At 36.3% G+C, this 16,243-nt stretch overlaps 1 protein-coding gene across 1 annotated transcript in view; it reads left to right on the forward strand.

The window, feature by feature from the left end:
- Positions 1-16,243, forward strand: part of LOC150100847 (voltage-dependent calcium channel type A subunit alpha-1-like) — a 1,659,894-nt gene that overhangs the window by 1,407,299 nt on the left and 236,352 nt on the right. The window contains exon 39 of the mRNA XM_090401918.1: positions 13,432-13,537. Within this exon, the coding sequence (XP_090258044.1) occupies positions 13,432-13,537 (106 nt within the window). The remainder of the gene's footprint in view (positions 1-13,431; positions 13,538-16,243) is intronic.

Genomic DNA, 16,243 nt, shown 5'->3' on the forward strand with positions numbered 1-16,243 from the left:
TCTTGTTCAATGCACTGTCACCTTATTGTAATAATCCATATCCAGGAAAAGAAAGGTTACTGGTGGTGTGCCTCAGTGGTCTGTTTTGGGGCTGTTGCTGTTTGACTTGTATATTAATGATATTGGTGAAAATTTGGATGGAGATATTCAGTTGTTTGCAGATGTTGCAAAGTTGGGATGAACCATGAAGAGTAGAGAAGATGTTGTAGTCTTACAAGAAGATTTGAATAAATTGAGTGATTGGGCTCAGAAATGGGGATGTGAGTTCAACGTTGCAAAATGTAAGGTTTTAAAATTTGGAAAAAAAAAATGGGATGCAGAATTTGTGCTTGGTGGGGATATATTGTTGTTGGAGGAGGAGGAAATAAGAAATCTGGTGGTGATAGTAGATAAGGATCTGAAATTTAGGTGAAATTTTATATTTACTGGAGAGGTTCTACAGGAAATAGTGGGAGATCAGAGGAGTACCAGAGGTCATCCCTGGAAATTGTATAAAGAGGGTTTGAGTAGGGGAGCGAGAAGCAGTTTTTTTTTTTTTTTTTGCAGAGTTGTGAATGATTGGAATGCCTTGCCTGAGTGTGTGGTGTCTGCAGAGAATTTGAGTGTGTTTAAAACATGGTATGATGATTTGTGTGTATGATAAAAGGACATCCTAGGTGAGTCTTTGACTCTCTGGGTTCTTGGATAATAATAAGAAGAAGAAGGTGATTCAATCAAAGATAATACCACTGTTATTAACCAAATTTTAGATTCTGGTTCTCACTAACCTTTCCAACACTTTATCTACAACACCTGACACATGGACAGGCCTCTAATTAAAGCTAAGTTCATTTTCTCCCCCCTAACAAAGCAATACAATCTTATTTTCCTTCCGCTCCTTTTGAACTTGACTCAATTCAACAAGTATGATAAATGCATATGTCAGTTCCCTGGCACATTCCCTCAAAATATATGGTTATATATCATCAAGTCCCACAGCCTTGTTGACATCAGGTTGCACGATCCCCATATACCTATTGTTTACTCACAGTCTGTCATTTCTTTCATACTTCATGTCACTTCACAAGGATCAGGTATCTTTATACCAAAAGAAGTCTCTATGTTTGTTTTTTTTGTTGTTGTTTTTTTTTGTCTTTATTAGCTAACTGCTTCTCATGCTGCATTTTTACTATTCTTACCAACCAAATCACCTTCCTTGTCTTTTAATTGTACTCCTCATGGAAGTGATTATTACCACTCACCTTATGTTGTCTCCATAATGTCTTCTTCCTCTATATTGCAGGCATAATCTCTTCATTCATCTATTTCACACCTGCATTATTTAACTTTCTGACCAGTGGTGGGTGGTGAAAATTTTAAGTGGGGGTGCTGCATATACACAAAAAAAAAAAAAAATAAATAAAATATTTTTTTCCTAATCAGTAACCAATTTATTAATATGCAAATAAATTTACATATTAAAAAAATGCTTTATTAAAAATATTTCACCCTCACCACGAACAAACACCAATAATAAAAGTTTCATATCTCACAGAAATAACGTGCGCAAGCATACAATACACTGCCCAAACAAGCAGTGTCAGAATCACTGGTAACGTGCAATGAGAAGCGCAAACAAATATCTGCAAGACCATCTGCAATTGGCCTAACATGATAATTCCGACACTGCATTTGAGTGCAGTGCAAGCTAAAACGTTATTCGAACAATTCAAATTATTAACTATTCAATCAATGTCAAAACATAAGCTGTAACTTTTAACATGTTGTATTGCATTTATATAATGTTGTAAGCATTGTTATTATTTATAAACACAAACAAAATTTAATTTTTTCATTTTTTCCTTGGGGGTACTGTAGTGTCGCAGTGCTTATGTACAAGCCCCCACTGTTTCTGACCCTCGGAATATGCATTATCCAAGCAGCATTCTTCTTTCTGCCTAACTCTTCATTCCATGTAGGCTGTCTCCCTGAGCTTTTCATAAGCACCAGCTTTGTAGTTCTACATATATCTTTTCCTCCCATGGCTGAGTCAGTTCATGGTCATTCTCACTAACCAGAAGTCAATTTGACATATCATTTATAACTACCTGATGAGATGATGAAACCCAAGACCCTCAATCATTGAGTACCCTCTGTTACATACTGCTGAGGTAATTGTCCCTCAAACATTCAAGAAATCCATTTTCTTTACTTCCAGATGCAATCCTGTCATCCCAGTCTATATTGCCTTTATTAAAATCACTCATAAGGTTCATCATTTTCCTTTTTTTTTTTTTTATGTTTCTCCCATCCATGAAAGTTTATATGCAAACCTATTGTACATTTTGTACTGTGGGTGGGCTAAGGATTTTTTATCTATTTTATATCTATTTTTTGTATTTTACATTTATTTTTTACTTAGTCCTGAAACCCTGCTCTGGAAACCACACCTGGAACTTTTTTTTTTTCAAGCCACTTCAGGCCTCCAATTTGTTTGGCTAATTTGCTTATATATTTCATGGTCACTACTGTTCACATTACTAGGTCTATAGCAACATTCACCTAAGTATTTCATTTTATTCACCTCTATCTTACACCATACTGCCACTGTTTCCTTCTTATTTCTCTCCCTTTCATGGGCATAGCTCCTTTATTGTCATCAACAACACTCCTCTCCTTTTTTAGCATTTCTGTCTTCGTGAAAAATATCATACCCCATCTCTATTCCTGTTAGGATGTCATCCTTGTCCAACTACATCTCACTTATTCCAACAATTTTTGGGTTAACAAATAGAATCAATGCAACAATTTCATATCCCTTGTTAAGATTTAACTACTCTGTGCCTTTCTTGAGTCATTCCTCTTTCTCTCTCTCTCTCTCTCTCTCTCTCTCTCTCTTGTTATCCATCCCAATACCCTCTTCAAACCCAGCTGTTCCCCATTCATTCCATATATTTTCTTGTCTACTCATACTTTCACTTCCTCTTTGAGCATCAACCTTTCTCCAGCTGTGTTCCCTTGCCCACCATTAGTCTCACTGTCTGTTTGGTGCATTTGTTCTCTTATTCTCTGCACTCATGCTATCAACTTCTCTATTCATAATCACCACTTCAATCTTTCCTTCCTTACTTGTCCACTCTTCAACATTGATTTTTACTTGCTCAGATCCATTCTTTCCACTCATTACTCTCCCTTCCAGCAGCACCCTTTCCAAATGACTAACACCAAAATCTATTTAATGCATCCCACCACTGTTATATAATTCCATCCATCCTTCAAACTCATTCCACTCATTCACAAACTGCACTCCTTTCTCTTCACACATTTCCTCTACCATCATTCATAATCTATAGCCTAATTCATAACCGATCTCATACAGAGGTAGCAGGGTCTTTTCTCCCAGAAACTCAGGTTTTTCATCCCACGTACAGACAAAAAATACTGTTGTTAGTGATGATGGGTAGGTGGCATTAATGGTAGTACTGTCATAGTAGGAGAATTAAATAGGGGTGGAGAGAGTTAGATGTATTTAGCAAAGTAGAGTAGAGTGCCCTCCTGGTATGAGTCTTTGGACTCCCTGGAGGTGTCATATAATAAATATCCTTGCCCTCTGTCTTATCTCATCACTGTCATATTGCTTACTCCTCATATCCAATTCCTCAATCATTGTAGTCATTCTACCTCCTGGAAAAACAAACCTTGTTTTTGTTCACTACACATACAATGCCACTTGGGAGTCTTCTGGATAATTTGGACATCATTCATTTCAGTCTTTACACTTCCATACATATCTACAATTCTCTTCATTTCACTCCACATTCACTTCATCTCTTGCCTCATCTTCACCAACTGGGCTTTCAAATCTTGCATAATTTTTTGCTATCATTCTTTCTCACCATTTTACTGTCATCACACATACTTTTATTCCATCACCTTATCATCATTTACATTCTGTTTTTCATCATAATTCTCACACACTTTCCTATGGTAACTCATACAGTTTCCTTCGCGATAAGTTTTACATTCATACTCTGATTCAAACAAGTCTTATGGTCCATTAGCATATTGCACTTCCTGCATACCAACATTTGTGCTTCTCTGTTGTTCAACCTTTCCACATCAGCAACATCTACCCATGCATACATCATTAGTGCACCCAGAGGGGGAAGGGGGCCTGGGCCCCCCAAAAAAAGAAAAAAGGAAAAACACACTAGAAAAATTTTCCAAAAATCTTTTCCTAATTAAAATTATTTTTTTTTAATGTTGTGTCGTGTCTTCTATTTCTATACTACTTATGAATTATCGGTCACATGAGGTGGGAATACCCTATAGCTCTCGGGAATCATGGCCATTGTGAATACAAGGCGAACGAGGTAGTGCTCAGGTGCAACTTCATTTGCCCGAGCTGGGCCCAAGGAGATCATGGTTTCATGTATTAGCGATCACTGCAGATGCTCAGTCATAGGTCATATGCAATGCGTAGCGTTTATTCTCAAATCATTACTCAACTCGGCTCCCCCCAAGATAAATCCTGAGTGCACCACTGGCATACATATTACACTCATGATATCATACCATTCTCATAATATCTATGCCATTCACTTTATTTGTCTTTTTTTATATATTTATTACTTTTTACATAATCTGGAAGCCATCCTCTAGAGACTAAACATGGAACTTTTTCAAGCTGTTTCAGTCTTCCACTAGCGTGTGTGTGGGGGTGGGATGCAGTGGTCTCCCACCTAAAGAGAATCACAAACATCTCTGCCCATAGTCAGATAACCAACAGCTTTTTTTGATTGGAGCTAGTATGCTGACCACTTGACCAACCAGGCCAGCAACTGGTAAGAGATTGCAAAGTTTTGAGAAAAATATACTTGTTGCATTAGATGAATGAATGGATATTTTATCACAGAAAACAGTAATACAGTGATAATGACTGAATAATATATAATAGAAATAATAGTTACAATGAACCTTCTGCATAAATCTTACCAATTTTTGTAGGTCTGAAAATAATATAGATACCAATCTGTCAATTCACCCAATTATCAAATATAACATCATCTCCTTTTCTTTTATTGCAAAAGAATATGTTATGACACTATGCCACTTGTATCTGTTTTCTAGTCTCAAAGTTATGTCTTCAATGCCTGGATCACAGAGAAAGAGAAATTTTTGCTGATAATTAGTCATGACATCACCATTTTATTATGAGAAGACAAGCTTGAGATATGATTGTCTTTCCTTCTTATAAAACTTCCTAATGATTTTTTCTGCATTTTACATTTATTTCTCAACATAATCACCTGTGCAGCTTAGACAATTCTGAAATGTTAAGTTGGTTACTTTCATGATAGAGCTGAACATCTTGTTGATGGAATAGTATCATCTGATATGAAGTGATATTTTTGAAAATGTTCCTTCAATTTCAAGGAAAACTGCATGCTTGATAGAGCCAAGTCATACAAGGTGGTGGACAGCCCAAGACAGTGAATCACAAAAAATCTGCAAAATATACAGATAAATAAATCTGAGTACAGTAGTCCAGATGTGAATTGAATCAAAACCTCATAAAGAGGGATAATAACTTCCTTGTTACTACTTGTCAATGTGTTTTCCCAACATCCAAGGGATTTTTTGTACTGTCAGAGTACATAATGCTCTTTTGCATTATGTACTCTGAACTTCAACTCTTATCCACCATTGCATCCAAATCCATGGCTTCATCAGTTTCTTGCAGCACCATCTTATCATTGTAATAGATAACTTGAAATCTTGTTGGTCCAAAGTGAAAATATTTTTGGCCCTTAAACGTGCAATTTGCCACATAGAACTGATAGCCATTGCTAACAATATCACTCTATTCAAATTGTCCTGAAAAATCTCTACACCAATTTTATTTACTTTTACCATCTCTAACTTAGTACCATCATCAACAACTAGATATCACCCACTCTCCAATAAAAAGCACCACCAATGTCATTAATATATGAATTAAATATTGCTGTCCAACTACAGAGCCTTGTGATGTACAACTGGTAACATATCTTTCTGCCTGATTCTGTTCTGCCATATACACAACTCTTTCATGTTTGTCTTCAGATGGATTCTTATACATCTCACCAGCTGCAAATCCATTTATATTTGCTTCAATTTACATAATACATTTCCCTACGATTTTCAAATTCATTTGCATTCCATATCATAGTGCAGTGATTTTCTTTAACTCAATTTCATTTCTTGCTGTCAATTTGCTCAGCAAGTAAATAACTAAAGCAAGACCTGCCTTTTACAGAGTCATGGTGTGTCTCATAGAATATCATGTTTTTGTCCATCCATTCCTGAAGTCCAGCCTTGACCAACTTTTCATACCTTTACCACCATTTCTGAAAATTTATTTCTGATAAGTATCCACATAATTTCAGGCTAAGTTACATGATGTAAGGTCTTCAGAAAAACAAGGAGTTTTTTTTTTTTTTTTTTAATTCCTGAAGAAATGCAAATATTTTACCTTGCAATTTAGCTAAATTGGCAACACATTCGAATGCATATAATAAACATTAGTCAATATTAAGAACATCACTTCTCATCAAGCAAGCAACAGGAATACATGCAGCCTTAGTCATGGTAAAGGGAGAATGACTGTGTACCAATCTCCAGAAACTTTGGGTGTGTGATCTGTATATCTGATGTCTGGAGTGTGTTTGAAGGCAAAAGACAGCTGCATGCAAGAGATGGGTTGCATCTGAACATGGAAAGTCATAAGCGATTGAAGAAGTTACTTTTTTCTGAACAAGTTGAAGTAATTGGGCAGGGAAACTAAAATTGAAAAGATTGAGTATAAGAGGGAGAAACTTAAGCAGTGATTATATATTTGTTGATCCTTATTCGTGGAATAAATTGCAGAATAGAGTGGATAAAAATCAGCATGGGACTACTGAAATTAGTGACATGTAGTATCAGTTCTAAAGCTGGTACAAGAACTAAAGGGAATCTGCAATTTTTGTATACCAATGCAAGAAGCATTCGAAATAAGAGGGAAGAATTTTTGGCATTAGTGCAATTTCACCAAAAGTTGTACGCATTAGTGAAACTTGGCTGTCAGCAGAAGATGTGGTCACTGGAATTGAAAGTGATGGGTATACATACAGTATTTTCATGGAGGATAGAGAAGATAGAACGGGGGGGGGGGGGGAAGTACTGTTGATGATAGCTGATGAGTTGCAGCCAAAGAAAGTAGTATATCAAGATGATTGCCATGTGAATGATAGTTCATTTGAGGCAGACTGGTGTGAAATAATGACCAATGCAACCAAATATACAGTTGGTTGCTGCTATAGGCCACAGGTATAGGGGTTGATATTGAATTCATACATCAGCAAATTAGTGCAATGAGTACAGGGTTAGTGATTATCATGAGGGATTTTAGTTATGGCGATATCAATTGGAAGGAGGAAATATCACGTGGGAAGTGGAAATGGAATTCATACATCTTCTACGAGATAATTATTCGAAGCAGCACGACTGAAGGGACATGTGGTGTGAGAGTGTTGGACCTGGTCATTGGTTCAGAGGATATATACATAAGTAAGATGTCCTCGTTACCTCCAATTGGTGAAATTGATCATGTGGTATTGACTTGGGAAGTTGCAAAATTTGGGGATTTCTCTCTTAAGAAGGGGTACATACAGAACTACAGGTTAGGCAATTATAACAAGCTTCAGAGTGAGCTTGCAGCCATCCCATTGCAGAACATATTGCAGGGGAAAGATGTTAACAGTGCATGGGATAAAATCATTGGGTATCTGGAAGGCAATATCAGATTGTATCCCCATGGTCAGGAAGACAAACAAGATAGGTGTTAGATGGATGAGTAGTAGTAGTATCAAGCTTGATCTGCAAAAAAAAGAAAATGTTATGGAGAATTTACAAGGAGAAAGGCAATCAGTACACCCATGAGCAATACAAGGCTCAAGCTAGGAAGGTTACCAGCATAGTAAGCAAAGCTAAATCAGATTATGAGAAGAACTTAGCCAAGGAGATCAAAGGTAATCTCAAAAAGTTCTTCCGCTATGTGGCATGTAAAAGGAAGAATGACTTCGGAATCATAATTTTAGTGGGTGCTGATGGTATTGAGATGACAAATTCAGATGGAATAGTAGAGTTACTGAGTGATCACTTTTCAAAAGTCTATCACCCAAGTGAGGATATCTCTGTATATCCTCACTTGGAGGATATCCCTGTAGCAAAAACTAATGTGGGAATTGAAGTTAAGAAATCAGAAGCTCTTAGTATATTGCAAAATTTAAATGCGAACACTCCTGTAGGTTTAGATGGAATATCAGCTCGGGTGTTGCGTGAATTTGCAAAGGAATTGTCATTGCCTCTTCCTCGGTTATTTAACTTACGTTCGAACTCTGGTATGGTCCCTAGGGAGTGGAAGGAAGGCAAAGTAGTTCCTTTGCATAAAGGTGGCTCTAAAACTGCAGTAATTAATCACAGGCCAATCACCATCTTGGGAGTGGTGCTAAAAGTATAGGAAAAGTTGGTTAAAGACAAAATTCAAGAATGGGTGGATCAGGATATGATACTCTATAGAGGCCAACATGGTTTTGTTAAAGGTTGATCCTGCCTTAGCAATTTATTAACTTTTTATAATAGTATGACATCTGAGTTGGACAAAGAAATGGCTACACAGTGGCACTTCTGGATTTTGCTAAGGCTTTTGACAGGATATCCGATGGAATACTGTTGCACAAATTGCAGCAGATGGAGATGGATACTAAACTGGTGATATGGATAGGAGAATGGCTCAGGGAAAGATACCAGAAGGTGGTGTATGGAGGAGCAGAGTCCAGGATGAGGCAGGTGAACAGTGGTGTGCCTCAGGGCTGTGCTTGGGCCATTGTTGTTTAATTTGTACATAAATGATATAGGAAATGGATTAAAGGGAGATATTCAGTTGTTTGCTGATGATTGCAAAGTTAGGTAGCACATTAAAAAATCAAGCTGATATTGAGATTTTGCAGGATGATTTAAATAAGCTGCAAAATGGGCAAAAGGTAATGGATGTCAGTTCAATGTGGAAAAGTGTAAAGTTATGCATTTTGGAATTAAAAGATTACCAGCTGTGTACTACATTGATGGAATGGTACTCCAAGAGATTGATGAGCTAGGGACTTAGGGGTGTTGGTGGATAGAGAGATGAAATTCAGAGGACACATTGCTAAGGTGTCCAAGATTGCACATAAGATTACTTGGTTATTGAGTAACACACTAACATCCAGAGATAAAGAGTTTATTATTCCCCTTTATAAAGCATTGATACTTTCACATTTGGATTACTGTGTTTAGGTCTGGTCACCTGGATTCCTTGGAGATGAGGAAGTTGTGGAGAAGGTTCAGAAAAGAGTGATTAAGTTGGTGAGTGATGTAAAAAATGCTCCGTACATTGATAGATTAGAGCTTGTGGATTGCAGTGGTTGGTTGATAGGAGGAGAAGAGGGGATATGATAGAAACATTTAAATTACTAAAGGGTTTTTATAAGATTGATGCAGGGGAAATGTTTCAGCTGTGTGATAGTGATGGAAGAACAAGAGGTCATCCCTGGAAATTAAGGAAAAGTGTGGTTAACAAGGGTGTGAGAACGAGGTTTTTCGCCTGGAGGGTGGTGAATGAGTGGAATGCATTGCCTGACTCACTTGTGAGCTCTTTGTCTATAAATGAATTCAAGAAGAGATATAATAGATATTGTTTTGATAGTTTGTGTCTCCTGCGATGAGTCTACTGACTCCATGGAGATACCCTTAATAATAATAATAATAATAATAATATCTGGAGTTGTAGTTAAGGTATTAGAGAGATTGGTCAGAAATAGTATACAAAATTGGATTGATAATAGTGATCTTCTTCATGCTTGTTAACATGGGTTTGTTAAAGGGAGGTCGTGTTTTACCAACTTGTTTATCTACATAGGCTGTTCAATAAGTAATAAGACTATATTTATACAGAAAACAGATTACTTTTAATCATCATCATTTACATGGTCTTTTTCGAAGTAACTACCGTGAGATGATGCATTTGTCCCAACGTTGCGTCCACTTCTTAAACACACGTGAAAGTCCGTTTTTTGAGAGTTCTTTCAAAACCACTCCCGCAGCTTTTACACATGCTTTGTTGCTTTCGAAATGGCAGCCTCTTAGTGGTTTCTTGAGATGAGGAAACAGCCAGAAATCGCACAGTGCGAGCTCAGGACTGTATGGAGGGTGTGGTAGGATATCTATGTTGTTCTTCTGCAAAACGTCCACTACACCACCAGCAATATGTGGCCTTGCATTATCGTGGTGCAATAAGAAGCCATTCTTCAGCAATGGATGCTTCCTTTTGACGTGCTTGATGATAATCACTGCTGTGTTGATCATTGTCTCTGTGATGGATGTTGAAGGTCTTCCCTCATGTTCAAGATCTTCCACATTTTGCCTTCCTTCCTTAAAAGTTTTATGCCAGTGAAAAACACTTGCCCTCGACATTGCTTCATCGTGGAAAGCTTTGCATATCATGTTAAAAGTGTCCAATGCCGATTGTTGCAAACGCACACAAAATTTAATTGCATAACGCTGTTCCAAGGACGCTTCCATTTCGAAGACTGGTCGCGCCTTGTAGGTGCATCGATGAGCACTTGCATTTAGTCACGTGAAACTCTGGCACATCAGCCCATATACTCCATCTATCAACCTCTTTTGTTAATACAGAGAACAACATTTCTTTATTCCACAGAAATTAATATTGTGGTGAGTGGTTTCGCCACAGTAAAATTAGTCTTATTACTTATTGAACAGCCCACGTATTATAATATGGCAAGGAATGTATTGGACATGGGAGATGCATATAGAGTAAGTATACTTTGATTTTGCAAAGGCATTTGAGGTTTCAACAATACAAGTTGGCAACTAAACTGAACCAGATGGATTCAATGATAGATTTGTGAGTTGGGTAGTCAGCTGGCTCTCAGGGTGATATCGCCAAGTTGTGTATTGGGGTGCAGTACCCTGGAAGAGGCAAGTTACTTGTGGTGTGCCACAGGGGTCTATTTTGGGAGTTTGCCATTTTCCCATGCTATTGCTCTTGTGGTATTTGTCATGTAGGCCAGACAGGAAGGTTGGGGGAGATCCACATTTCTGAACACGTAAAAGATGTTGAAAAAAGAAGAGAGCATAAATCAGGCCAGGCATTCCACACAACCACTACTGGCCATCAAGTACTTTGGCAACAAATAAAAATGTCATATATTAATCGTAACTGTTTTACAAGAAAATTTAAAGAAGCATCACAAAAGCTTAGGATCCCTACACAATGCAATAAAAATCAAGGCTTACTTTTACTCCAAGTATGGTCTGCTTTCATCAAAAATTTAACTGCCATGGACCTAAGATATAATGTGTGATACCTCAGAATATGATAGCAACAACTAGCAATTTTCCAACATACATACATACATACAGTAACGAATTTGCCATTTCTATTCCAGTTGCTCACTTATATGTTACAGTTTGGAAGTTATCAAAAATAATATATGTAATTAATTGTTAATAGGCTTTTGCTGTGTAAAACTTTTAGGTACTAGTCAGTGGTGTCACATGCCCATTTTGGCTGGGTGTGCTGTTGTGTGGCTTATGCAGCCTGCAATACAAAATTCACATGAATTTGACCACTTTTTTATTGATGTGTGAAAGTTTATTAGCACATTAGCGCTCATCTTAATTGGTCTAGTACAATTAATTGTAGGATAACTTTGAATACCTTAATTTATCAATTAATTGTAACCAAATCTGTGTAGAGTTGGGAAACAATGGGTTTGTTTTAAATATATTAAAAAATAATAATGAAGGAGAATGCTCTATTTGGTTGGTATATTTGAATTACTCAAAGGTGTAAATATGTGAACCATCAATAAGTCATGTGAGAATGGGAAATGTAAAGGAAAAAATAAGTGTAAATAGAATGAATTATTAAATAATTGACATTTGTGATATGTGTGTCCTATAAGTTGCTGGGTAGAGTGAATAGCACAAGATCCTATAAAGTCTAGACATGAATAAGTTAATTTATAATGTCATATTAAAAAAAAAAAACTACGAGGAGAGGGAAAGAGATTTGTTTGAATAGTGTAAATAACTACTAATCAATCATAAACAGCCACTATAGAGAGGGAAAGAGAGGGAATTAATAATGCTGATCAGGTGATTCATTTATGCATGGCAGAAATACATATTGTTTGATGGAGCAGCAAATGATCTCATAAAATTTGTTGTTCTGAATGCATTAGTATACATAAAGTGCAAAAGCCCCATAGTCCCACTGCTATCCTATCCTCACACTTTATACTAACTATCCCATTCTGATTTGTTACCAATGGTAACAAATCAGAATAACATAGGAATTTTATGCATATTCTTACAATCAACTGCTTCACTGATATCTGCATATCCACTCAACAGCTCCTCTCCCCCCTAAAAGGTCCAGTTTCTCTAATTTTGCACTTTCACTTCATTCAACAACACTTTTTCCAGACTCTGAACACCAAATCCATTCAAATGCAAATTATCCTTCTTGTATAAGTTCTTTTGTCCATCAGACTCGCTCCACGCAGCCACAAACTCCACATTATTCTTCCTGCATAACCTATGCATTGAGTCGTTTGCTGTTGTGGCCCTCCTTCTCAGCTCTACTCTGTCATACCACGACCACAGACTCACTGTCTTAGCTTTCTCACTCTTTTCTTTTGCTACTTCCAGTGATTCTTTCATGTCCTCTGTCATGCCATATTTTTCTCCTTTCAAATTATTCATTCTAGCCAAAACAAATTAACTCTTTCACTTTACCCTTTTGCACTCTAATAGTCTCACTAACATCATTAATTTTTGCACCTGGGAAGCACAGTTTTGTCATTCTCTTGCCAATCACACCTCTTATGATAGAATTGCCATAAATGACTCACTCCTTGATTTTTCCTTTTCTCTATTAGTCAAGCACTCATTTCTCTTTTCTCACACTTCTTTGTTTCTGATATCAGCTGACCCACTCACCAGAAGTTCCTGCATTCGTTGCAGCTCTCGCTTCATCCTGTGTACCACTTCATGTATATAATAACAATAAAAGAATGCTTACTTCCTGTCCTCTTTAGGAAGAATTGAAACGACATTAGAGGATTGTTTGTATTTGTCAATTTTTGATAATCGTGTGTAGAAGAAAATTTGAAGCATATTATTATTATTATTATTATTATTATTATTATTATTATGACCTTGTTGTTAAAAAAAATCACTTTATTACTTGACTTGAATTACTTAAAATATTTAGAAAAATTGGATTACTAATTGAACTTGAACTCAACTGAATGCTATTTTTATGTTATATTAATTATTGTTATAACTGATTTTACTTCCTAGAAATTAATACGAATGAACATGCCATTAAATGAAGAAGGAAAGGTTAATTTCACCACTACACTTTTTGCCTTAATTAGAGAAAATCTTAGTATTAAAATGAGACCAGGTAGGTTCTTATATTGTTTCCAAAATTTATTATATGTGAATGTTGAATGTCTTGAACAGTGTATATTACAAGAGTGCTAAAAATTTCAATATGCATAAATTTTCCAAATTCTAAGTAGATGTAAGTAAATTTTACAGATACAGGATAAATTTTATCATAATATCACATTCTCTGTAATTATTTATACTATTAGTGCAGACATTTACAGCATTATATTATATTTCATTTTCTATTTAAAAAAAGCACATGTGCAGAATTACTTTCGGCCTTCAACATTATGGCAGACTTTCCTGACAGATAAATAGTGATTAAAGTCATCCAAGTAGGTTAGTAACTTTTAATTTTTAAGAGGGAAGAGCTGCATGGAATAAATACTCCGAGAGCAAACCATCAACTCTCTTGGATCCCGTATCAAACAGTAATCTTTGTATTCTATTCTATTCTAATAATATGACCATTGCCTCCTTCAAGAGGATCTCTCTCTCTCTCTCTCTCTCTCTCTCTCTCACACACACACACAAGAAAGCTACATTTTTCTTGAACTCAAGATACCTTGAATGAAATTCTAGTTGTAGCAAGAACTCAAAATTTCTTCTTCGCCTGACAGATCTAGCAAGGATACAAAATGTTACTGCATCTACTTAGAAAATTGATTCACTTAAGGAACAAGAAATGGAATAAATTTTTTAACCATTCCCAAATATCATCAGAGACAAGATATGATCTATTCCTCTGCTTACCTACAAGAGATAATTATTACAATAAATCAAATAGCTGCCTTTTTAATGGACACCTACATGATTATTTACCATATAGGTGTCCATTCTAAAAGAACATATGAATTAAACTGTTATCTAGAGCAGTATATCCCAAACTTTCAGTACTTGTGACTCCATTTTATGATTTTAGTAACACTGGTGCATCCCCTCTCAGAGACAAAGGCAGTTTGGCAGAAATCATTGTAATATTTTACTCAAACATGAATAACTATAAAGGTTTTTTTTTTTTTGAATTATAATAAATTACAAACATAAAACTTTTTTTAATTATTAAATATGCATTACAACAGAAACAAAAATCATGAAATTTACATTTTCAATAATAAAAACAAATAATTTAATGAGACGAATGACATTGTTTCTGATGAGAAGTGATTTTGTGGAAATCCAATTCTATATTGGTTATTTTTTTCTGTAGATGGAACTCTGCATAAAGAAGATCGGTATGTTTTTGTTTTGAGGTCCACAAATGCAGAAAATCCCAACTTTCCTGTGACAAACACGGTTAAACATCTATAAATGCACTCATAGGTGGTGAAACAATCACTGACAACTGTTATAATTTAAGTTATGAATGATTTAGAAATTTAGCAGAGAGTTTTGACTTCATGGTTCAAATTATTTGAATTTAAACCTTCAATGAAAATGGTTCAAACCACATGGGTGGAATGCAACTATGCCATCAACCAGATGCAGTCCTTATGGAGGTCATTTGATTCATGTTAAGAGACATGTTTTGTTTAAAACTTACTTTATATTTTTTTAGTAATTGAAAAATTAATTATAGGATAGATCTGACCTTATATGCAACAATACAGTGACAAAAATATGATTTTTAAAAAAAATAATTAAAATTTTAAAAAAAGAGAAAAAAAGAAGAAAGGAATGAATGGATCTGTAAGGGGAGTGATGTATGGAGACCCAATGGTAAGAATGCTAGAATATTGGAGGAATGCTTGCTTACAGGAACAATAGAGGGTGCCACTATGACAATGCAGTGAGATGAGAACATAGATGAGATGATAGTGATGGTTGGTACGAATGACCTGAGAGGTATCATGAATGTGGTGTTGCAAAATCTGAGGTTAATGTTAGAAATTACTATTATTATTCAGGCCTCCATGGAGTCAAAAGACTCATCGTGAGAGGTCCTTCCTAAGAACATAAAGTCTGTCAAGATTCATCGAAGGGAGATCCTCCTTAAGAAACACAGTCTATCATACCACTCCTTAAACTCATTGACCGTTCTCGATCTCACCACTCCATCAGACAATGCATTCCACAGTTCAACCACCCTCCATGCAAAGAAACTCCTCACCCTCTTGCTCACAGTTTCCTTTCGTAACTTCCAGGGATGGCCTCTTGTCATCACTCCTTCTCGCTGTTCAACCAAGCGAAAGAACTCCCCAGTGTCAACCCTGTAACCACCTCTCAACAGTTTAAAAGTCTCAATCATATCACCTCTCCTTCTTCTATCCGCCAAACTCTGCAGTCCACATTCCCTCAGCCGATTCTCATAACTATCCTTATACAGTCCTGAAACCATCTTTGTCATCCGTCTTTGTATCCTTTCCACAGTTAATTTATCCCCTTCAAATCCTGGGGACCAAATCTGAGAACAATAATCTAAGTGTGGTCTAATCAGAGACTTATACAATGGAATGATAACCCTTTTATCTCTGCAGGTCAGTGTCCTTCTCATAATTGCAGCAATCCTCTGTGTTACCTTCACCACCTTTGTCCCCTAAATTTCAGATTTCTATCAATCATCAACCCCCAGATCTCTTGTCTCTCCTACTTCCTCCAGTATAACTCCTCCCATGGAGTATGCAGCGTCCCATCGTTGTTTCCCAAACCTCAAGACCTTGCTGCATTAAACTGAAACCCCCATTCATTTGCCCATCTATCTAGCTTATTCAAATCATCT

This window comes from Typopeltis vanoorti, chromosome 12, assembly GCF_054136105.1.
Source record: "Typopeltis vanoorti isolate ZY-2024b chromosome 12, IOZ_Tvanoo_1.0, whole genome shotgun sequence".
Lineage (NCBI taxonomy): Eukaryota > Metazoa > Arthropoda > Arachnida > Uropygi > Thelyphonidae > Typopeltis > Typopeltis vanoorti.